Source organism: Pseudonaja textilis, chromosome 1 (assembly GCF_049901715.1).
Source record: "Pseudonaja textilis isolate UNSWEBS1 chromosome 1, rPseTex1.2, whole genome shotgun sequence".
NCBI classification, from domain to species: Eukaryota; Metazoa; Chordata; class Lepidosauria; order Squamata; family Elapidae; genus Pseudonaja; species Pseudonaja textilis.
Window position 1 is genome coordinate 69,786,174 of NC_141990.1, and position 26,072 is coordinate 69,812,245.

Here is a 26,072-nt window from a genome sequence, read left to right on the forward strand (position 1 = left end):
TAAAATCTGTACTTGAATTATCTAAATTACATTCCTCTAAAAGTTGATGTTTTTAATAGTTACTAATGACTTCCATATACAATAATGATATTTTTAATTTCAAATCATGTATTACCATATTCTAACATTTCTCAATCAGGAATCTTGAATCAAACGTACTCTACAATTTTTTTCTCTTTACCAAATCTGATGTTATTCAAGATTTAATGTGTAAATTGATTATCTGTAAATAGCTACATTCTCCAGAATTTTTCATCTAAAGGGAAAAATTTAATTCCCAATATTTTGCATGTATTTATTGTCCGTATTGAACGGTTTTCAAGATGGCTGCGCACATAGATGCTGCAGCTAACCGCTCCTTCATTCGGTGTATGGTATGTATGATTCTGTGTGTGTTTTGGATCCTTTCCTTGATTGAATCCTGTGGGGCAAGGAACATCTATAGTCGGCAAGCCTTGTTACAAATTGGACTGAAATGTGAAAAGGCTATTATGGACGATTTTATACATTCTCATAACATACCGAAGGAGGCAGCTAGGCCCCTGAGGGAGCCTGGATCACTATCCCTGTAGGAAGGAGGAAAAGGTAGAGAAAGAAGAACAGGAAGAGGAAGAGGATGCCGTGCTGGGGTTTTCTTTAGGCTGAGTAAGTTTCTACACAAGCCTTCAATTCCAAGTATATTTCTTACCAATGCAAGATCTCTGATTAACAAAATGGATGAATTAAGGCTAGATTGCAAAGACTAAATTCATCAAGAACTGCTGTGTTTTGCTAATTACAGAAACTTGGCTTCATTCACTCATTCCAGATGCAGCTGTTGAGGAAGGCTACATAGCTCACAGGCAGGACAGGAGTAGAGATTCTGGCAAGATCAAAGAGGGAGGTTTAAGCCTCTATATAAATAAAAGCTGGTGTATCAATACAAAGACTAGACAGCCACTGCTCCATGGATCTGTAGTATATGACTCTTAAATGTAGACCCATATATCTTCTGCTGGAATTCAGCGTGGTTTTGATTACTGCAGTCTATGTCCCACCTGATGCCAATACTACCATAGCTTTGGGATTCTTATCTAACACTTAGTAATTAGCGGAATAAGTATCCTGATGCTGTGCATATCATAGCGGGGGACTTTAATCAAGCTGATTTAAAAGAAGCGCTCCCCAAATTCTATCAGCATGTTAACTGTGCTACTAGAGGAGCAAATATATTGGACAAAGTATATACCAACATCAAACATGGCTATAAGGTTATACAATTACCACATTTGGGACAATCAGACCATGACACTGCTTTTAGCACCAGCGTACATCCCTCTTAGGAGACGGGCTCTGCCTATAATAAAGACAGTGAAATCTTGGCCAGAAGATGCTTCCCAACAATTCAGGATTATTTTGAGAACACAAATTGGGACATCTTTTACCACCCTGACCTAGAGGTGCACACTGCAACTGTTCTGTGCTATATCAAACACTGCACAGATACAGTCACTGTGGATAAACGTATTAAGATCTATCCCAATCAGAAAACCTGGATAACCAAGGAAGTCCAGCGCCTCTTGCATGACAGGACCAAGACCTTTAGGTCTGGTGATGGGACAAGATACAGTGTTGCCTGAGCTAATCTGAAGAAAGGTATTCGGAAGGCCAAGACTGAGTATAAGAGGAAGATTGAGGATAATTTTTATAGCAATAACATGAGGCAGGTGTGGGGAGGGATTCAACAAATTACAAACCATCAACCGACCGATGTCACCCCTGCTGAGTGAGATGCTTCATTGGCAGAGGAACTGGATTATTTCTTTGCTCACTTTGAAATGGAGACATCAGAGACAGATAAAATACAACCACCAGCCAATTGTAGCCCCCACCTCATTGTGGAGGAACAGGAGGTGAGGAGCATTCTGAGGGCTGTGGACCCTAGAAAGGCTGCTGGTCCTGATGGTATCTCTGGCCAAGTGCTTAAAGACTGCTGATCAGTTGGCTGGAATCTTTACCAGGATCATCAATCAGTCTTTATTCCAGGCCACTATTCCATCTTGTTTGAAGGCTTCCACCATTATTCCGCTGCCAAAGAAGTTCCCTATCAATAACCTCAATGATTACAGACCAGTGGCACTCACTCCTATCATCTTGAAGTGCTTTGAGAAATTGGTCTGCCGGCACATCATTTCTGGTCTTCCGCATACATTTGATAAACACCAATTTGCATACAGAAAAAATAGATCTACAGAGGATGCTATAACCATCACTCTTCACACTGCTCTGACTCATCTAGAAGAGCAGGGGGTGGGGGTGGGCTATGTGAGGATGCTTTTTGTGGATTTTAGTTCTTCGTTTAACACAGTACTTCCACATAGGCTAGTGTCTAAACTTCTGGACTTTGGGCTTTCTAATTCAATCTGCCTTTGGATTATGGATTTCCTATCTGGCCACTCACAGAGGGTCAGATTAGGTAATCATACCTCTTTGGCCCTTATTTTCAACACTGGTACACCACAGGGTTGCATGTTGAATCCCTTACTCTATACTCGTTATGTGCATGACTGCATTCCCACTCACGCTAGTAATACTATTGCTAAATTTGCGGATGATACAACAGTGGTGGGACTCATCCCCAGAGGGGATGAGTCTGCCTATCGAGATGAGGTGGACCAGTTGCTTTTTTTGGTGTGGAGACAATAACTTGGTCCTCAACACCAATAAGACCAAGTAGTTTATAGTGGATTATAGAAGGAACAGATCAGACATCCAGCCCTTATCAATGGAGACCGAGTGGAGCAACTGGCCAATTTTAAGTTTCTGGGTGTTACCCTAAAAGAGGACCTGACCTGGGGTGCCCACATTGCAGCCCTGGTCAAAAGGGTCCAGCAGAGATTATACTACCTGAGACTTCTCAGAAAACAACAACTGAATGAAAAACTGCTGGTGACCTTCTACCGCTGCACCACAGAGAGCATTTTAACATACTGCAGCTCTGTATGGTTTGCCAATTGCATAGTGGCAGATAGGAAAGCACTCCAGAGGGTTAATGTCATTGCCCAGAAGACCATTGGTTGACCTCTCCCCTCTTTGGAAGAGCTTTATAGTTCCCGCTGCCTTAAGAAAGTTCAAAACACTCTCAAAGATCCATCTCATCCTTGGAACCCTTTTTTTGAACTATTACCATCTAGCAGACGGTACAGAATAATAAAAACAAGAACAAATAGGCTGAAAAACAACTTCTATCCCAGGGCAGTAGCTCTGTTGAATTCTGCTGTATAGTGCAGTGTTGGTGCGGTGTCGGGGGTTTTCAATTCAATGTGTGGAGGATGAAGGATGTGTTTTTGTGTTTATTTTCATGGTCATGGTCATGATGTGCACTGAAGATGATGTTTGATTTTGTTGTACAAGGTGCAGTGACAATAAAGTAAACTATACTAAACTAGCATCAAATTGCTTTGAGATTTTTGCTAAAATCACTAAACAAAGATGCACTAATCTTCACGGCTAACATAACGTTTTAAAAATCCAAAAACTATACTTAAAACATTGCTTTAAGCAGGATAAGAAGAAAATTACTATAACCCAGAGAAAGCCTTTGACAGTCTTAAGTACTTCTTTTTCCACTTTTTATTACACATTTTTATGCATTTTTTTTAGTAAAACTGATGTAACTCGCTATAAAACAGAAATGCAAGCAAAAGCCATTGACTTGATATGAAGTTGCAGTAGTTTTTATTCGTTTTGTTGAGCAGATAATTGAATCTGAAACTGATTCAGTAAAAAGTTTAGAAGTGAGTGCCACCTCCATCTGACCCAAAAATGCCAAGGAGACCGCACACACTATTGGATTATGGCAACATTTAAAAATAATGTTTTCCATTTTGAATGCAGCAATGTAAACTTCAAAAAGAGTAAACTGTCACCATCGCCTATTTCTTTGCATATACCACATCATCTATCACAGATAGAAATCCAATGGCAAACCAAATTGTACAAGTAAGCAGCATGGTGCTTACAAGTTTTGTAAAAAGTTTTAAATTTGATTTAAGTATCTTGATGTCCTTAAAAAAATAGCAATGAATAAAAGCAAATGCAATTCACTTATATTTTCAATATTGTACACATTTTTTTTTCCAAACGGCTGCAAGCTTTGTTACTATTTAAGCGTGGTTCTTGGATATACGGCTTGATTCTCCCTTCACAGAAATACAGGTCAGGAGCGTCTCCAGATCTATGCAAGTGAGAAGTAAATCTGGCCGCAACATAGTAGTCCTCCAATAGCCTGTACTCCAGTAATCAGCAGCTTGAAGTAGGCACTCCTTGATTTCTCTGCGAATTTCAAAAGCACTGGAACACATTCTTCATGTTGAAAAATCAATACAAGCAACTTGAAGGGTTTCCTATTTCTAAACAGATAATGGACTAGAATTCTGTAAAAGGCACTGTATTTTCCTTTGCATGATATTAAGCGCAGACTGCAATCATGCACACTTAAATTTGTTCCCCCTGAGAACTTTCTTTGCACAAGCTCCACTGAGGCAGACAGTGTGTGTGTGCAAAAATAACACACCATTCAAAGTATCCTGTACTCTTGCACTGTTCCCATTCATGTTAGGGGTTTTCAAGAGTAATGCCTGGGTGATTCGGTACTCTTGATAGTTTCTCCCATATGCTTCAGTGCAAACCTAACATTTCTCCTTTCTTTTAATCTGGCACCAAGTGCACTTATCTTCTTCACAAAGCACTCTCCCACCCTCCCACCCCTTCTTCCCCAAAAATAGTTTATTTTGGTTCATTTGCAAATGTTTCATGTGCAGCTCTCATAAAAAATAAGCTTATCACATAAGCATAATAGTTGTTTCTCATATATGTGTTTGTATATTTATATATATATGTTTGTGTGTGTGCATGCACACACGCATAAATCACAGTGTGCAATGTATTATTCAGTACATAATGTTCAAAATGTATGCCCTCTATCTCATGATTTATCAGTAAAATCATAGATGCAAAGATCATTAGTTTATACATTACATTCATTTAAAAAAAGTTTCATGTTTCAGAGAGGTTCTCCCCAGTGAAAGGTTGAATGTGAAACAGTGCAAGCAATTTAGTGATGCTGAAACTTGATGCCTTGGACTCTTATTATCAAAACTGTACATCTGTATATATTTACTTATTGAACGTATGTGCTTTGCAAGAAAAGAGCTATGATTTAAAGTATACAATATTAAGGAATGTTCATAAAATAATATTAATGCGTGAAAGATGACATGGAGGGGCGCGTTCTTCTACTTTTATTTTGCAATCCTGAAACAATGTCTCCATTTCCTTCTGGAATTTCTTCCTTCTTTCGTACTTTGAGGCGTGTAAGAAGTTTTATTAACCACTCATCCCACTCCTCTGGTAGAAGCAGCAGGAGGAAGCCCAAGCCAATTATGACAATGGCAATTACACGGACACTGTTGAAGACAATATCACTCGAGTAGTGATCAACAACTGCATAAAATATTGAACAGATAACACAGATGGAATAAAACGTATCAAAGTAGTACATATGCAATAGCAAAAGATTTGGATTTCATTCTCACAAACCATGAGCCCATAAATGCAGCCAAGTCATACGAAACTGAAGAGTACTAGTGGAATCGGGCATTAATCAACTGACCAAGGTTTTTTACTTCTCTTCTTTGAATGGTCTATGATAGTTGCCAAGGGAAGGCTACCAGACTACTGATGCTCTGCATTCCACTTAGGTTAGTTCTGAGCTAGCTTCACCTTGCATCAAAGTGTTTTGCAGGTAACACAAATGATGCTTTAAAGATTGTAAAAAAAAAGGTTTTTTAGTTGGGTGGCATTTTTATGCCACCCATTTCCCCTATAAAGTGGGTCTGGGCAGCTTACAGATAAGATTTATCATTGCTCTAAGATTGTTGTCCACCAACTCTCCTGCTATATACAATAACACTGATGCGGACTGATTTTTGCTGTGATCTTCCTCTTCATAACCAAGTAGGATCTCTGAGTAGGAATTGTATACTTGCCATAACTCCCAAACTAATTCCTTATCTGGCAGCTTCTGGAAACTGCTGGTGGATGCGATGGTAATCATACCACTTGCCATTATGGCAACTATTACCAATGAAGTGTAAGATGCAAAATTGAACAATCAAGTCCATAGACTGAGCAAATAAAAAAAAACAGCATGGACGCCTTTTCCTTTACGGTAGCAGCGGGAACTCTACACTTTAGAAACACAAGCTTTCCAAATAAATTGACTTTCTATGCAGAGTGCTAATCTTATTTTTGGAAAGTAATGTTCTAATGCTCTTTAAAGTGCTCTTAAGATTATCAAACACACATTCTGAATGAGATCAAACACTACTTCTCAAGAGCACACAAAAATATATGGACCTCTAACTTGTGCTTCCAAAAATGCCACAGTGGAGGTGGTTGTCATGATGTAGACAACTTCCCAGGGAGCTAGGTGACAACCATCCAGCAACACACCTAGATGTCACCAAGGGAAAAATTTTGTAACCAGAAGAAGCCAATAGGAACTGGCCAGATACACACCATAGGAAAAGAAGATGAATTCTTTTGATCCATAACCAAACATGAATATTTTGACATTATGAAGTAAGAAATTATTACCCCCATTTCCCCCAAAATAAGCCCTAGCTTGTTTTTATGTATGTGCTTAATATAAGCTCTACTTCCAAAATAAGCCCTACTTAACAGGCTGTGCAGCCAGCCAACAACCCATTTTGTCTGATTGCTTGTGGTATCATGGCTACAAGTCAAGGTGGGGGGTGGTGGAGCTGCCCCACGCACCCAGGACCAGCTTACCTTGGCCCCACAGCCACATCATCCACACCCCGACACCTGCCTCACGGTGGCAGCACTAACAGCCAAGAGACCACATGGCTGCTGACCCACTTCTGCTTGCTCTCAGCCACAATGGAGCAGGAGGCTGAGTGGTGTGTTGGAGCCACAGCCGTGTGGTGAGACAGGTGAGAGGCATGGATGACCTGGCTGTGGGGGCCCTGAGGTAAGCCAGTGTAGGCGCATGGGGCGACTCCATCACCTTATGGCTGCGGCACTGGTGCATTGCTCGGCCTCCTGCCCCATTGCAGCTATGAGCAAGCAGAAGAAGTGGGCCGGGGGCCACGCAGGTCCTGCTGGATAGGGTTGCTAGATCTGCCGCCATGAGGCGATACAGGTGTTGAGGCATAGGTGGCTTGGTTGCGGGGACCCTGAGGCAACATAGAGCAGCTCCACCCTGTGCCTCACAGTGGCGGCACTAACATGCCATGTGGCCTCCTACTCCACCATGAGCAAGCAGAAGTATGTTTCCCATACATGGAAAAAAATAAGATACCCCCCAAAATTTGCCCTAGTGATTATTTTGGGAACCAAAAGAAAATAAGACTTGGTCTTATTTTTGGGGAAGCACAGGTAGTTCAAATCAACACTTTCCAAACTCCATATGAGAACAACCCACTAAGGGATTTTCCTGTTGTTTGTCCTCTGAAACAAATGGGTGATGCTTTAAGCTTCAATACTGTATTGAGAGAAAAACTGCAAATCTTGAACTCAATATGTTTGACAAATTAACATTTACTGTAAACGTTAATGTTATGAAAGGCTAATGCTATGAAATTAAAGGGAATGAGCATTTGCTAAAATACAGCATATTCTACTTGACATATAAAACACGTACATCCTGATTTATATATCATTTGTTAATCAGCCTGTACATATATGTCTATGTGATTTAATGAAGAAGTATACTTACTAGCATTTACAGGTACGCTTAGTACAATCCCGAGAGATATCAAGGTAGGATATGTAATAGCAATCCCAAAATTTAATATAATATTGAATGCTGAAATAAGAAATAACATTTTCCATTTTAGAATTACTTTTATTTTGGAACTAAATTTGCTTTTTTACAGATTTAACCAGATTATTTTAAGCAGCTAAAATTTAGATTGATATGCACATAAACATCAAACTACAGTAGTTCTGAAACTACTATGTATCACATGCCAAGGAACATATCTGGATCCAGTGCAAGGTATACACTGCAGGACTGCTCTTACTTATTCAAATCTGTACATTCTGTCTTCCCAATTTACTCTAGAAAGCATTCAAACTGCATATATTTATGGTTAAAAAATTTTAATTGACTAATTTGTCTATTTTACGATGTACCCATAATGTATACCTACTTTGTTGCTGGACTTAATCATTTTATATAAATAGGAGAATATTGAGCAATTACACGATAGTTTTACATAAGCAGTATTCATAAAGATTAAATAATGGGAGTTTCATTTCAGTCAAAAGGAAACTCTCTACGCAGCACTTGCTTAAATTTTAAAGGCCACTAACAGATAATTTTAGAAGAGAACTACTTTTATCTTGCTTACCAATACATTATGAGAACCATTATATTGTCATTGAAAGTTTTTGTGTAAGTCATTGCACCAGAGCACATGGCTGATGGGAATCAAACTTCTCTAATAAGTGATGTTAGAATTAAATATTCCTAGAGTTGAAAGAGATCTTCCTTGATAATACTAACTCTAACCCCCTGCTCAATGTAAGGAATTCACATGAAAAAATTCTGATAAATGTCAGTTTTACCCTGTCCAGTGGAGGGTAACCAAGGAGGCATTATGATTATTTGTTCCACTTTCAAACCACTGTTACTATTAGGAACTTTTTCCTAGCATTCCATGAGAATCTTCTTTCTTGCAACTTGTCCATTCCATGTCCTACTACTATGTTCGTATCTGGAGCATATATCAACGTGCTTCCTGGTTGAAAAGATTAGCTGGTGACACAACCATTGCTCAGAGGAAACCCAAGGGGGCTCCTTTCATGTCTATGTTATTTTCCCACCAAAGTGGTACCTATTGCACTCACATCCTTTCAAACTACTAGGTGAGCAGGAGCTTGGGCACATCCAATCACATGGCTTGCCCTTGGATTTTGAACTGCTGAGCTGTCAACCTCTTAATGGTCTTTTGACTCAGCATCCTAACGATATGAGCCACCAAGGCCCTGCCCTACATTCTGGAAACAAATGAGAATAGGTCCTGACTTTTTTCTATATGACAACCTGTCAGGTGCCTGAAGAGTGCTAGTATATTTTCCTTCAACTGCATTTTCTCAAGGCTAAAGTCTAATTCTAATAATCTATTAAATGCAAATTTAAAAGTATATAATAGTTATCAGTGTTATATTGTGCTTATTATTATATATTTTACTCACCAAATTACTATCAGTGCTGCGTTAACTTTTCTTTTTGATAAAAACACTTGCAGTAGTCTTTAAATGTCAGGTTTAGAACAACCATGTTGGTCAAATTATGGAGGATAAAATTACAATGATTGTTAGATATGATGGCTAAATACTACAGAGTTTTGAAAGCAATATACTTCGCAATAGTTGCTAGGCAACCTGAGAAACCATTCTTAATATCTTAGGAGGAATAGCATCATATTAAACAAAAAAAGAGAACAAAACAGATTGCATTGGATTAAATTAAATTAGATTGGATTAAGTAGGCTTTAAGCATGATCTGCAGTCTTTCTTTTTCTTAAGACTATCCAACATAATTGTTTAGAAGGATGCGGTCATTATAATTAAGCAACATTTACTTACTCAATAATAGGACTGAAAATCCACAAATGCTTCCCCAAGGAATGGCATCAAAAGAACTCCAGTATTCAACTTTGGTAAAGTAAAGAATGACAGGAATACAGGTAACAAAAAGGATATTGAAAACAGCTAACACTGACAAAAATAAGGCAGCTTCTCCATATTTAGCACTACCCAGAAGAAGCTTAAACAAAACCTGTAAAAAAAAGAAAAACAATCTGAAAAGCAAAAACTATTGTTTATAAATGATAAGAAATTCTTTAAACACTTATCCTAAAGTGTATTTCTAATTTAAAACATGCTTTCATAATGTAATTACATGGGAAGGTGGGAGGAGAATATGTTATTTACACTGTTATTGAGAAATAGCTAGAAATTTTCATGCAAACTTCTATTGCAATCCATTCTGGATTTATTCTGTCATTTCCAACAAAGATGGAAGAAAACTCAAGAGAGGCTATACGGTACATTAAATATAATGTCTCCAGGACGTCCTGCAGGCTTCTGTAAACTTGCCAAAGCAATTTCATGTTAAACTGTTTGAAAGCATTGGACTTGAAGATTGGCTAGAAATATTCACCAGAAAAATTAGTTGACTTTTTAATTTAATTTCATAGTAGTAGATATAAAGGGGGGCCTAAATTGCTTTGTAAATTCTTATAAATGAGTGCAATATTAGACAGAAGTGCCTTCCAGCATTGCAATATTGATTTTTGTGCTGTTTCTTAATTAGTAGTCAATATAAAGTTATTATTCTATCCATCAGAAACTAACAGCCATTTCATAGCCTTTTTTGTAATAAAGCATTTTTAAATAATGTGAGCTGACAAACAAGTTAATTTTAGTTTTGTTCTCTAGCTTTGCTATTTGATACAAGCAATAAAACTACAACTTCTTCTATAAATTTTGTGGTAAAGATGGGACATATCTACCAGCTATTGCTACAAATATATCCTCTGCAAATAACTATTTCATTTTAATTGTATGTAAAACATTAAGGCTGCAAATTTAATAATGTGAAATAATAATGAAGAAGTTTCTATATCACCAAGATTCTCCTGAGTTAATGAATTAGTGGCAAATTTATCCATAATTATCACTGCTTTCATTGAGAAGAATAAATATATTTCTTCACTTTGACTTCCATATATACCTCAATGATATCACATAATTTGAATCCTCTTCATGTTTAATAATGAATGCTAATTGTGTATTTACTTCTAAAGTACATGTTTTTTTGTGTAGGTTTGTAATTATCACCTGTTAGATTTATGGAATAACAAACGGTCTTCCAGTTAGAAGGTTAATTCCACTTCATTCCCAATGCAGCTCATTTCACTGAAATGAGCTACATTCCACCTTACCTTTAGAAAGAAATTGAGCGGATCACCTAATGAAATTCATTGAACAACTTACTAATATTTATCTGTACTCCTCCTTCCTAGTGATAGGCCCAAGTGGCAAATATTAATCGTTGCAGTCACAGATGTTTTCACACAATGGGTATATATTATGGTTCACTATATAAGAGTGGAGCTAAAATGCTTGTATGAGTCAATGAGAAATATAAACTTGCTGGCCCTGGCATTTGTAGTTCTCTGTGTTATACATGTAGCACAGGATTGAACCCTTGGTTTCTTGATGTTTGCTGAGCTTGATTGTTCTATTGCAGATGATGGTGAATGTAGTGATGATGTTACCTGCCCTGGTAATGAAATGTCTACAAGAAAACAACCAAGCTCAACAAATATCAAGAACTACACAGACACACATACAGATGCAATGGAATACACAGAATAGCAATAGCACTTAGACTTATATACCACTTTACAGTGCTTTACAGCCTTCTCTAAGTGCTTTAAAGAGTCAGCATATTGCCCACAACAGTCTGGGTCCTCAGTTTACCAACCTCGGAAGAATGGAAGGCTGAGTCAACCTTGAGCCTGGTGAGATTTGAACTGCCAAATTGCGGGTAGCCAGCAGTCAGCAGAAGTAGCTTGCAGTACTGCACTCTAACCACTGCGCCACCATGGCTCTTAGCAAAGTAAAGTAAATAAAGTATTATGGACTCGGCAGCAATGTTAGCACTATAACTTCCTGTTTCTTTATATTATAGGACTTTAAACAGAGAATGTCGAAGTGGTTCTGACCAACTGCAGGTGAAGACCTTGTTTTGAACAGCTTCCAGATCACCAGTGTCAGTCTGACTGGCATCTGCAGGCTTTTGATGCGTCCAATGATGCATACAAAGGCAACATCATGATTAAAAGAGGACTTATTATTAAAAGTGGCACTCACTCTTATCATCATGAAGTGCTTTGAGAAATTGGTTTGCCAGCACATCATTTCTGGTCTTCCGCATACATTTGATAAACACCAGTTTGCATACAGAAGAAATAGATCTACAGAGGATGCTATAGCCATCACTCTTCACACTGCTCTGACTCATCTAGAAGTGGGGAGGGGGGGCATGTGAGGATGCTTTTTCTTGATTTTAGTTCTGCATTTATCACAATTCTTCCACATAGACTAGTGTCTAAACTTCTGGACTTTGGACTTTCTTATTCAATCTGCCTTTGAATTATGGATTTCGTGTCTGGCCGCTCACAGAGGGACAGATTAGGTAAGCATACCTCTTCAGCCCTTATTCTTAATACTGGTTCACCACAGGGTTGCTCTATACTCTTTATGTGCATGACTACATTCCCACTTACACTAGTAATACTATTACTAAATTTGCAGATGATACAACAGTGGTGGGACTCATCTCCTGGGGGATGAGTCTGCCTACGGAGATGAGGTGGACCGGTTGCTTTCATGGTGTAGAGACAATAACTTGGTCCTCAACACCAATAAGACCAAGGAGCTTATAGTGGATTATAGAAAGAACAGATCAAACACCCAGCCCTTGCTTTTCAATGGAGACCGAGTGGAGCAAGTGGAGCAGTTTTAAGTTTCTGGGGGTTACCATAAAAGAGGATCTTACCTGGGATGCTCACTTTGCAGCACTGGTCAAAAGGGCCCAGCAGAGATTATATTACCTGAGACTTCTCAGAAAACAACTGAATGAAAAACTGCTGGGGATCTTCTACCGCTGCACCATAGAGAGTATCTTAACTTACTGCAATTCTGTATGGTTTGCCAATTGCACAGGGGCAGATAGGAAAGCATTCCAGAGGGTTAATGTCATTGCCCAGAAGATCATTGGTTTCCCTCTCCCCTCTTTGGAAAAGCTTTATAGCTCCCGCTGCCTTAAGAAAGTTCAAAACACTCTCAAAGATCCATCTCATCCTGGGAACCCTTTTTTTGAATTACTACCATCTGGCAGATGGTACAGGATAATAAAATCAAGGACAAATAGGCTGAAAAACAGCTTCTATCCCAGGGCAGTAGCTCTGTTGAATTCTGCTGTATAGTGCAGTGTTGGTGTGGTATCGGGGGTTTTCAATTCAATGTGTGGAGTGTGAAGGATGTGTGTTTGTGTTTATTTTCATGGTCATGATGTATACAGAAGATGGTGTTTGATTTTGCTGTGCGAGGTGCAATGACAATAAAGTAAACTAACTAACTTATACCCTGATTTTTGCATTGTTGCTTGTGCCACTCTGCCTTTGTTCCCCTGCCTTCCCCATCGACAACACAGTCATAAATGTAATTCATATGTTGCCAGTGGAAATATATGCTAAATAAAAAATCAGTGTAATGTTCATCTAGCAATACTTAAAAATTTACTGTATGTATTTTTCTATTAATTAGATATGTCATTGCTATTTATTTATTTGTTCATTTATTTGGACTTATATGCTACTTCAGTCTATTCATACTCTGATTCATACATGCACATAAAACACAAAACTAAATTATTAATGTTTGGACAGTTCTTGAAATGATTCTTATCCTAATAGCAACCTTTGATCACTCCCCATAATTTCTGTTTTCTTTTCAGCTCTTGACTGCAAATTGTTACAATGAACAGTAGAGTTTCATGGTGTGTTTTTTTAAACTTTGGGTTGATATGATAATAAAATGCCATTGCATAGAATGAGTTGCTGCTCTTGTGTACTTCTCAGATAATGTATTTCAGAATATATAAAAAAAGCTATAAGAATTTCATTTAAAGAATATTAATGTAAAACCTTACATACACTCACATACAAGAACTGGTTTTGTATGGCCAATTAATATGGACTTTTGTATTTTGTTACCTTTTAAAAAGGGTGGAAGGATTTTGCCTTTTAACCTTACTTTTTAAATTTTTGCTTTTTTCCCCGTTATGTCGCCAGCATTCTGATTTAACACAAACACACGTCATAGAACAACAGATACAATGTGTATGTTCAGGCAAATCTGAATGGTGGCCAGGGATGTGCTTGAAGAGTTTATATTTGAGTTACCTAACTAGTACTATATGCACAACCTGTTTTGTGTCAGTACAGCCAATGAAAAAACAATGAGAAGAAAGCATGTCTTTCAATGAAAGCAAAGGATTTCAGAGAACATATTAGATCATCAGTTGCTGGCAGACACTTCCTTTGCAGGGTCTGGTGTGTAACTGAACTCTTATTAAACAGTCTTCAGCACACAGAGAACAAAATCTGTATTAGTGCTGAAATCAGCTTACTTAGCTTTACGTTCCTGATAATCTTCATTGAGTTCTCAGAAAGGAATGTTATATTATCTAAACCACAAATTACTAAATTCTAAATATTTATTATTTCCTCAACTTTTAAGACTTTTATATGTTTTGGAATCTTTTATTCTTAATAAATAGAGTTGGTTTTTGGTTTATAAACAAATATACTCTATGTGATCAGTGGATATTACATAATGATATAATATGTAACCCACCCATTCCTGTACTATAAGGCCATTGAGTAGAATGACTTTCATTCTAAATTTTTGTTTTAATTTTTTAAAAATAGTTTTTATTCCTTATGCTAAGAAATTTATGAAAGCATGGTTTCAAAGTGTGTCTAAATGATATAGACTATAATTTGCAACATTTCTAACTAAGCATTTCTTATGAACATCAATGTCCATGAGTTAATAGTAGATTTATTATATATCCAGATTGAAGACCAAGAAGAGATGCTTTGGTAGAAGGCAATGGTGTTCTCTTTTCCTTCCCCTATTCAAAATTCATCCAATCTATATTCCTTCTTATATAAAAGCACAGCTGCGCAAGTCCCACATGCTTTCAAACAATACCAACATTGCATAATTTTTTGATTAATTTTGAACTTTTCATCATAGTGGATGAATGGGGAACAGAAATTAAAAGCCTTTTCCTTATCCATTCCTTATGACCTATTGTCCTTTTCCTGCTTCCAAAGTGAAAACATTTCCATTTTGATGTTAAAAACTCTCCACTAATCAGTAAATAAGATAATCTTCTTTTATGCATTCACCTTCCTTCTTCATACTAGCAACAGTAGTGGATTTATCTAATTGTATTATTTTGTGTTGTTATAAACCAGCAGCTTATAAGCAGATTTCACTAACCAATTTCTAAGCTCTTTTTTTGAGCTGTGGAACTAGAAATGATGCAGAAACTGGTCCATCAGCAGCTCCAGGATCTCATTCTTTATAGAGCCTTTTTTTAAACATACAGTGTGAACAATTTTTCTCTAAACAGCTCCCATAGATTGGGTAGTACTGAGCCTCAGGGTTTAGTGACTATGGTATAGAGAACAGATTTCCTTTAATTTTGCCAACAACTATGGCTAGCATCTTCAGAGGCAAGGTAGTCTACATAGTCAGCCTGTCTACATTGCTGTCAAAATATCAAGAAGTCTTTTGTTTAGAAAATAGCCAGTATACCCTGAAGCCCAACACTGTCCAACAGATACCAGCTGTGAAAGCCTACACTAATTCCCATAGGGATAACAACCTGATTCAACTACCTCCATGTGAAATTTTAGTTCTGTAGAAGAGCTCTGTGAAAACATGACTATTTAGACTAGAGGATAAACTGGACTGTAAACAGAACTTAGATATATTTGGTTATGCAATGTTTGGCTGTTTTCCCAAAATTTAAACCCATAGACTAATGAACCTTAAGCCTATTACTATACTTACCTTGTAAAGAGCTGACGTTGATGCAGATCCCACAACAAGTGCTATTCCAATAACTGAATGACTGTGGAATCCATCTGCATAAGTCATCATAACTATCCCTGCAATAGCAAGTATAGCAGCAACAATCTGTTTTGGATAGAGAAGCAAAATGTTAATGGGCTCTAAAGTCTCCCTAGCCCCTGGTAATACAGAAGGCACCATTAAACTGTGTTCTTTCCTAAGACTTTAGACAGCACTAAGAAATTTTTTCATAAGCCTAACTCTAATGAGTACATTCCAGATATACTGTATCTTATGCCCTTTGGAAAGATTAAACCAAAGGCTACTAAAGACAAAATTTAGCAGGAGTTCCATTTTATAGTCATATACCAACAAACCATTATTGAGAGATTAGTTTGTGAACAGTTGCGTATATTAGCAGATCTATATGTTCAAAGCACTTAACCCTCAGAAAGGGTACCTAGACTAGGATTGTAGAAAAAAGTAATACAAAACAGAACAATACATTGAACATGCTGGTTTTCTGAAATGTAGTGACTCTTCATTACTTTTAAGGTTACAGATATTTATCCATCTCATATCTCATCCCTTATCTATAGAAAAATCAATAAAGCATCATCTTTTCAATTCCACTGTCAACAAAAAGTCCATAAAGAATAGCCAGAAGTAACAATATATCTTGTTTTAACCTTGAGCAAATAAGCCAACTTTATATTCCTTCTTTTTTACTTCTAACAGATATAGTATTCAGTTCATTCAGATAGTATTGTAGGATTTGATTTCTCATCATTTCTTCTTTGTTTGATTGTACAGAATTCTTCAAGGGCTTAACAAGCCTCTTTTGTAAATCCAATAGGAAAATATTATTCAGGTAATTCTCTTGGTTTTTCATTTGTTTTAAATTTTAAAAATTCAGCTAGTTTCTTTTTAGATTTAGCAAAACAATCTTAATCTGTCATTTGTAAATCCTATCTATAGAAGCACATATTACTGATATTATTGATATTGTTGCTAATTTCTGACTCCAATTTTCAAGTCTCCTTCAATATTTTCATTGTTATAATGTTTTGTAACATTTTACAGTTTTGAAAGTTTTTCCTTTGCCTAAATGTTTAAAATCTTGAAATTGCTAACAATGGTTTTATTGTGTCTTGTAAAAATTAAAACAGAATCTATTTCCCAGGCGAAGTTGTTTGTTCTTTATAATTCCAAAATATTACTGTAAAAGTTTCAATATTCAAATTTTTATCCATTTATAATTTTCTAGAATCAATTTTTTATTTAACTTTTTGCTGTTTATTTCAGATTCTTTAAATTCTTTCTTATGATTACAACTTCCTTTATTCAGGATTAAAGGCAGATTCACTCAGCATTTTCAAACTTGTAATTCTGAAGGTGTCTAATAGCTTAGAAATAGTTAATGAGCAATTTTTAAAAGCCATTAGAAAGTGAGGCTTTGGAACTTATGTCCTTGAAACTTCTTTGCTGTGCTTGCAAGCAAGTTGGCTAATCCCACCGTCTCCCAGCTCCCAAACCTGTGGAAAAACCTCTATCTTGCTGTCTCCTGTGCGGTATTGATCACAGTAGTACCACAGAAAAGCTGCAACATTTGTAACTATTTGACTTTGAAACCCCTAATGTAGATAGTACCTGGCAAGAAAAATGCTGTATTTCCTGAGTTAACAAATCAAGTAACATTTTTTTTAAAAAGGCAAATAGTTTTCCTTTTGGCCTTCTAAGTCAAAAAGATCAAAGTAAATGTGAACTCACTTTGTTCTTTAATACAAAATATTTGTACAGAAGTTGGTAAATATTTTAAATAGTTAGTAAGACATTAAAGCCTGAATGTTCTCCTTATTGTTTTGTTTGCCTCACTTGAAGGAGCTTCCTCTCACTATTGCCAGATAAAGAATTATAGCTCTCAGAACAGCAATGTGCTCTTCAACTGAACACAATGCTTGTTCTATAATTTTGCCATCATCATAATTATGAATGTCAGTCCACTGAAGCAGCATCCAGATTTTTTAAAAATGCAGAAACAATTGGAAACCAATTGTGAAAATGCATAAAACTTAAAGGAAAGGACAGTTCATGACATTTGGTTAATTAGCCAGAGCCCTCATGATCATAGAAAATGATATTATTTTATTATTTTCAACACTGATAGACTTTTTGATAATAGTAAATCCTTAGACTGACTCACAGTATAAGCTCAAACAAAATGTTAGGATAAAAAAATATGATGTAGCAAATTACTTGAAAAGAAAACTAAGATACAGTCAAGCCGATTTAACAGGCTAATTTAAAAGATATGATGAAAATCAGACATGGTACAGGGCTAAAAAATGTCTTTTGGGGGAGGCACTCTGATTAGGATCTTGAAGTCTCCATTGACATTTCTTCTTATAAAGAGAAAAGGTCTTTCTGTTATTGTTATTTAAAACTCTGAAGAACTTTAAAGTTCAAAAGCTTATTGCATTCATCCAGAAAAAGCCAGCAGAGACAAGGGAACAATAATATTTCATATTTATATTATTCAGTTTCATTGAGCTATTTCAAAAATTCAACAGATTCAACATGTTCTTCGAATGTGCAATTAGTATTCATCAAGTATTGCATAAGCCTTCTGTAGATAAACTCTTTTAATTGTCAGATCATTAAATTCATAAGACCCCCAACCTGATCTTATTTATTTATTTAAAAAAGCTCTTAAAACCTGGCTGTTCCTCCAGGCCTTGGGATAAAGTGGGGATGATGGATTTATTACAATTTATGTTATTTTTCCAGATGCTTGTTTGTATTGTATTGTTTGTATACTGCTTCACAGTTGTGATGCATCCAACTTCTCTATCCCTCTCCTTTCTCTTTCTTTCTTTCTTTCTTTCTTTCTTTCTTTCTTTCTTTCTTTCTTTCTTTCTTTCTTTCTTTCTTTCTCTTTCCTTCCTTCCTTCTCTTCTCTCCTCCTCCTCTCTCTCTCTCTATACACACACACACACACACACACACACCACACACATGGGGGAAGGGGAGAAATAGAGAGAAAGTTGGATGCATCACAGCTGTGGGCAGTATACAGTATAGAAACAATACAATACAAACTCTCTCTCTCTCTGTGTGTAAATCTTCCTAATGGATGAAATATGAAATTAAAATCAACTTCAACAACAAAACCAACAAAATTAACCTTGAAACCTTAAATTTGGGTATTAAGACATGTCACTCTATGAAAACTGGGAAATTAAAACTATTTCAGAAAAAAAAATATGTTTCAAGATGACAAATAAACTAACTTTAAAAAAAAGCCAAAGCTAAGATACAATGAAAATTTAGCAATAATTTAAAGAACAACTTTAAAAAAAACATGAAATCAGTTTTAATGTGGAAAGTTAAATAATTTATACTACTCTGTTATAAACGATTAAGCAAAAGTTGCGTACTGGTACCAGTGCTGGTGATGGTGGAAAAAAAGAGAGTTGATTAACCACTTACCCTCACTCCCATGAATCTGTCCCTGAGAACAATCCACGAAAGCAAGAACACAAAAGCTTTGTTGCAGCAGAACAATACGGAAACATCCGTAGTGTTTATTTTTTTTATTGCATGTAAGTACAGGTAGTTTGTGAGTGTCCAAAGAACACCAAAAGGTGCTGCCTTGGTAAAAAATGCCTTCAGTGTCAAGCCATTGTCTCCAAAAAACCGACAACATTCCCTAAAAGAAAAGAACAGTAGATATTTAGGAAGTACATCAAGAATCTGTAGCATCTTAAAGATTGACCTATTCTGTATCAGCTGCATTGTTAACCAGCAATGGATCAGATCAAAGATTGAGTGAAAAATCCAGGGGTGGGATTCAAATTTTTAACAACCGGTTCTGTGGGTGTGGCTTGGGTGGTGGGTGTGGCTTGGTGGTCATGTGACTGGCTGGGCGTGGCCAACTCAGTATCACTCACATCGAGGCACGCATCTCCTCACCCAGCCTCTCATGACTGTGGGGGTGCTGCAACAGTCGTAAGTGTGAAAAACGGTCATAAGTCACTTTTTTCAGTGCCATTGTAACTTTGAACAGTCACTCCACACAAGCAAAGTACCAGCAAAGGAGGGGAAGAAAACTCCAGAGAAGTTCCTGAGACAGGAAGTCTAGTCCTGCCAAGAATGTAATAAGGATTAATGGAGAGGCAGTTTCTGTAAGCAACACCAGAATATTGCCTTCCTCACAGGATTAGGCCAGTAATTTCTTCTAAGAACTGGTGTGTATATGGCATAAAATAAGGATAAAAAACAGGTCTTACAAACTGTTGAAGATGAGAATGTTTTTAATTGTTTTCTATTTTTCTCTTTCTATTTTCTTCTTTCTTTCTTCTTTTTCTCTCTTTCATTTATGTATGTGTTGTTGGTTTGTTTTAATTGTAAAATCAATAAAATTTATGTTAAAAAAAAAGAATATTAACAACTGGTTCAAGCAAATAGATGCGAACTGGTAGAATCTGACCTCTGGAAAAATCTCTAGTGTACCCTCAGTCATGAAAGCTTTCTGGATTTTTGTACTGTTTTAATTGTTTTATAATTTTAGAATTGTAAACCACCAAGTCACTTGATTTATCCTAAAGTAGAAGAGAGAGAGAGAGAGAGAGAGAGACAAGGCTAATCTATGACCATAAAGCATTTTTGCATCTGCCTATTTTGTCCCTTGTCAGGAAGGTGTGATGGAAGTCCTGCTTCCTGCAGTTGTCTGGCTTGTCGGATGAATCGTGTGCTAAAACATAGATCACTTTTCCAGAATGACTAAGAATTTCAATTATATACAAGTAATCCTCATGTAGAGATTGTCCTCGTTTAGTGATTGTTCACATTTAAAACAGAAACGAAAAAAAAAAACTTGACGACTAATAGCAATAGCACTTAAACTTATATACTGCTTTATAGTGCTTTACAGCCCTCTCTAAGCCATTTATCCTCACATGTATGACCTTCACAGGTCTATAAAGCAAAGGAAATCTGAGTTTCAGTTTCACTTAATGACCACTTCACTTAATGTCCAACTTGCTGATCCCAATTGTGGCCCCCTAAACAAGGACTACTTGCATAACGAAATCAGATTCCTACAGAAAAACCAAAGAAAAGAAAAGAAAAAGGAGAAAGAATGAGCAATTGCTTTCTCAAGAAATTATTTCAGTGAGGAACTTCTCACTGGATCACTGGATCTCACAGGATCTCATACTAGCACATGTCTAAGTCCTTAAAATAACGAAGTAACAAAATTTGTACTGCAAGTACCTTCACTGATCCCAGCTTGCTATCCAGATTCACTAGATATGGGCTGGTCTTCAACTGTTTAATCTTTGTTATGGCTTGATTTGAAGCCAGTCTCCTTATAAGGGAATCCAAAGCCCCAAAGATAAAGAGTGGAAAAAGTTGTCCACTCTTGTAAAGGCCCATCTCTCCTGCTTCATTTTTTGACATTTCTCTGCCCTTTGCTGGGATGGCCGCACCCTTCTTTGTAAATTAGCTATTTCTTTCTAAATATTTTGGTGTGTAAGTCTGAAAGAGAACTTCACCACATTCATTACAGCAGTACGTTTTCCTTGCAGAAGGTGAGAATGCAATTTACAACATTAGTGCCTTTAAATAAAAAGGCCAATTGGCTGGTATTTGTTGCTTTCTTTTTCCATTTTATGATATTAATTATTGAGTCAGTCTGGGGAAAACAGAACCACAAATCCCATTTTAGAACACATCAGCAGCATACTACCCCACCACCCCCAAATTAACAAAACTTCCAATAAGTTTAACTGCATATTATGCTGCCTTTTTGAAAGTATCATCTTAAGTGAACACAAATAAATAAAACAAAGCTTATGGGCCTGTCAGATGACCATGCTTACAAATAAGGATTATATCTTAGTATGCTACTGAAATGGAGGCGTTATTTGAATCAACAAATATACTTATTCAGCACTTATTTGTCCTATGTGCTTAAAAGCTATCTAAGCAGCAAACTATAGAATATATATCACAGACGGACAAATTCCTGCTCAAGGCATCATGATACTAACAGATTTTATTATTTTTTTAAAAAATGATAGTTTGATTCACATTTTCACATACAAAGGAATGAAAGTATACATGATTATTCTGTTTATTTCAAAATGGCTGAACTGAATTTTTTTCTTTTTATTTATTTATTTCTATCCAATCTTTATTATTATTATTTTTACAAATAACTCAAAGCAATATATTTTCCTCCTCTTAGTCTCCCCACAACAAACCTGTGAGGTAAGTTGGGCTGAGAGAGAGAGAGAGAGAGACTGATCCAAGGTCACCCAGCTGGTTTTCATGACTAAAGTGGGACTAGAATTCACGGTCTCTTGCTTTCTAACCACTAGCCACCAAACTGACTCTCTTATCACCTCATTAATAAGGCCAATCATCAGTGATGATATTTATGTTTGTCTATTGCAGTTTCAAAATAATAAATGGCAGTAGTAAAATTTCCAAAAATATTTAAGTGTATACCTTAAGCAGATAAAATACTGAAAGCTAGCTGTAGTCTGGTGGACCTAGGATTTGCACCAAGGAAATGCCTTTCCAGATATTGACAAAATATACTAACATTTTTAATCATTGCCCATGTTGGATAAAGCAGGTGGAGGTTGAAGATCAATAAGAGTTGAAGGGCCATAAATTGCTTAGTGCTCAGGCAAAAGTTGAGTTGTATTATATCTACATTTTTTATTTGAATGCTGCAATGTATTTTTCCTTGGAGCCACGCAGAAACCCATCCTTTCGGACACATTAATTCAAATTCACATATCTTTTTAATTTTTTACTTCCTTTCCTTAGGAGCTGTCTCTTCTGTAGTGGCTTAAATCATTAGACAAAAAGCAATTGAATAAGCACAAAAACAGAGATTATGGTTTTGAAACCTTCAAAATGTCCATATTTTGAGAGCACTTTCTACTTTGCCTGCATAAGCCTGATTAGGTTTAGAAGAAACTTTTGCCATCCATTTAAGTTGTTGACGGCTTCTGGTTAACCATGACCCACAGTTTGAGAACTCCTGCATTAACACCTAAAACTAAAAAGCTTGTAATGAAGCAAGAAAAGATTACAGCAGAGCCACTGGTTCTTAGCTTTTATCTCCTGATTTCTAAAATTTATCCATTTTAATAAGATTCCAGTACAAATCCTGTAAGAATCAGTTTCACGATTCTTCCAGTGAAACATTGTTGTCCAAAGCAATATTTCTCAATGCACGTGATGAGAATAAAATATATAAGCAACTCTAAAGGGGAGATTGCCCCTGAATATAAGTGTCCAGTGTTTAGGTACAGCCCAGAAACAAACATTTACTGCTTCTTTCTGATCAACCCAAGTTGCTATGAACTTTTTATTGTAGTCATGTTTTACATGTCTTTATGATAAGGCTTACCATAAAGAGTTTGTATTAATTTGAAAATTGAATCTTGTCATATTGTGGAAGGGATTTTTCCCCATCGTTATGTGCAGATTGTATGCCATATAATGGTTAATTCCACCACCACTGCCTTTCTTTTCAAGTTCTGCATTTGACTTTACTCACTTTAATTCAATATCACTTTAATTCAAAACATCTGCCAATGGAGGTGAACAGACTTCCAAGCCCCTTGTAAATTATCTAGGCAAGTCCCCCATTTATAGATAGAAACTTGTGGCTGCACCAACATTCTTGTTGCCACATTTTCATTTTATAGAGTCAACTATATAGATGTATTAGAAAGGATATATCACCTATCTAAACATGTCTAGCTTAAACACAAAGGTGTGTAAAAAAGGGAAAAGTCAAAACAGGTCTTCAAGAGGAAAATTGTAACAGGGCACCCAACATTGTTAATTAAATAACATATTTTTACTAAAATTAAATGACTATCTTTAAATGGCATTAGGTAAAATAAATTCATGTGACTCTTCTGATGTCTATGACAATTAGAAGGAAGATATTTTATCTTATATCTTATCTTTTGCCATAATGAAAAAGACAGTTAAATTATTTATTATTATTCTAATTAGCTCAATTACAAATCAACAACAGCAACAAAAAGCATCAGAGAGGGTATAGATGCTCACTTAGAGAGATTTCACTTATTTTAATAGAAATGTGTAATACAAATTCTCCCTTCCTCTACAATGTCCTTATCTTCCTTCTATTCCCTTCCAATATTTGGGCCAATAATTTACAGTCCTTTCTTTTTTCTTTTTTACCAAAAGCTTAATGAAACATCTAAGAAGGGAATAACATGAAAGGAATGACAACACAGCAAAACATGACAACCCCCTCTTACCCGTATCTTTGTTGGGGAGATTGTTTTTCAGCTGACTTACAAACATGTCCAATGTAATACAAAGGAAAGAATAAAAAGTTCCAGTTTGTTGCAAACCATGTCAAAGTGAAGGGTGCATCAAATTTCTTAAAGGTCAGTTTTGCTAGCTGGGTTGAACCTGACCAGGAAGAGCAGACTCCAAGAACCACCACTACTCCCCAGAAGATTTTCTTAAGCTGGATCATGGAGCATGTTTGGCAGCATGGGCTCCCTCTTCCACCAGCTTCCATTCCAGCTTGTGTCTGAGCTTCTGCTGGTGTTGTGCAATCATGGGAGCGCTCATCCCCTGAGAAAAAGCAAAAGAAAGAGGGCAAAGGTTAGGCTCAACGATGTATATTCTGCACCCTTTTATTTTCAAAGCAGCAAGCCTGAAATGGCATCATATGCGGATCTCAGTTTTAAATTCACAATGAAAGGAAAATAATTGAGAATCCTTATGCAATAGAATAATAACAAGGGACTTTACTGAACTTTATTAATTCAGATTTTGTTTTCATATGTACAACTAAGTATTTACGGGTTCAAGCCCAATACCAATGCTTCTTAAAAATCTATTATATTCCTAGTCACAAAAATGAGCAAGTTGCACGCAAACATTTTTTGAATATTTTACTCTGTGTCTACCTTTATGCCAAGTGTTAAATGAAGCAATAAAGGTGTTTACAGTGCAGAAGTCATGTGACACCCAATGCCATAAGTATCCCTTTATTATGAACATGATCTTGAGCACAAGGTGTTGAAAGTTGTTCTGCTCTCGCATTGGAAGGAATAACGGACAATGGCAGCGAAGGCACACTATGCCATTTGGGAAAGCAATAGATGACTTCAGAATGGGCCTTTTCATTTGCACTTATTTGCACCTAATTATACACTAGAAAACATAGCGCAAACATACACTCATATTACAATTATGGTATGGAATTTGCATTCTTTTACAGGGGTGTCAAACTTGCGTCATCATAGCATTGTCACGTGATGTATCATGACTTTTTTCCCTTTGCTAAACTGGGTGTAGGAATGGCCACCATGTGACGCATCCAATTTGCAGGCTGTGAGTTTGACACCCCTGTTTTAAGAGTCAGTGAGGCCACTTGGAGATTTATCAGTGTCCTCCGGGTCACCTGAATAGTGCACTGGAGACTTTTTGGAACTGCTGAAATGGCTGTTATAGAGTGGAGATAGATGATGTTATATCCCTCTCTGTTGAGAGAGGGTTGTTCAATTTTGACAAAGATGGCCTCTTTGACCCCTCTTTCAAACCAGCAGTCCCCTCTGTCCAAAATGTGGGTTTTGTTTTCTTTAAAAGAGTGGCCTTTGTCTTTTAAATGCAGATGGACTGCTGAATCTTGTCCTGATGGGTTTGTTCTCCTATGTTGTGCCATGCATTTATGAAATGGTTGTTTTGTTTCCTCAATGTACAGATCTGCTAGGGAGATACGTGCAGGTCTGTACATTGGAGAAACAAAACAACCATTTCGTAAAGATGAGAATGAAGGCCTTGTTTACTTACATTGATTCAGAATGTTGTGCCCAGTATCTATTGGGCAGTGCATGGCCTAAGCAACAGATTTCATGATGTTTTACCAGCAATTATGAGCCTTGATGTCTCTCAGTCATTACCTTGCTCCATTTCCTTGAACCTGCGCTGTGCTGGGCTCTGGACTGAATACTGTAGCTCCTGTTTTGTGCCTGCCCATCAGGTAAGGCCTTGTCCTCCATTTTCCCCAAAATGGCTGTGCATCTGCATTGCTGGCTCTTTGCCTGCTTATTTAATTGGCTGAGATACTCCTTTTCAGTTAACAGTTTATGATGTTTTTGCTCAGCCTTGAACAGGACATTTTTAACATTAGGTAATCAAATGCTCCAAACAATTATAAACTGATGCAATATGACATGTAGTACTGATAATATCACAAACAGTGGCTTGAATACCCCCAATAAAATGCTGTGGGGGAGAGTAATTTATAATGAACTGATTTA

General features: G+C 36.7%; 1 protein-coding gene across 4 annotated transcripts in view; it reads right to left on the minus strand.

Moving 5' to 3' along the window:
- Positions 1-4,777: 4,777 nt before the first annotated feature.
- SLC35F3 (solute carrier family 35 member F3) overlaps positions 4,778-26,072 on the minus strand; it is a 104,912-nt gene continuing 83,617 nt past the window's right edge. For 3 of the 4 annotated variants that reach the window (XM_026705267.2, XM_087937479.1, XM_026705269.2), the window contains 6 exons: positions 24,054-24,378; positions 19,225-19,444; positions 15,736-15,861; positions 9,661-9,853; positions 7,784-7,873; positions 4,778-5,484 (listed from right to left, as the gene is read on the minus strand). In XM_026705267.2, coding sequence (XP_026561052.1) covers positions 5,240-5,484; positions 7,784-7,873; positions 9,661-9,853; positions 15,736-15,861; positions 19,225-19,444; positions 24,054-24,378 — 1,199 coding nt within the window. In that variant the 3' untranslated portion in view covers positions 4,778-5,239. The remainder of the gene's footprint in view (positions 5,485-7,783; positions 7,874-9,660; positions 9,854-15,735; positions 15,862-19,224; positions 19,445-24,053; positions 24,379-26,072) is intronic. The other variant, XM_087937486.1, reaches the window with a different exon arrangement.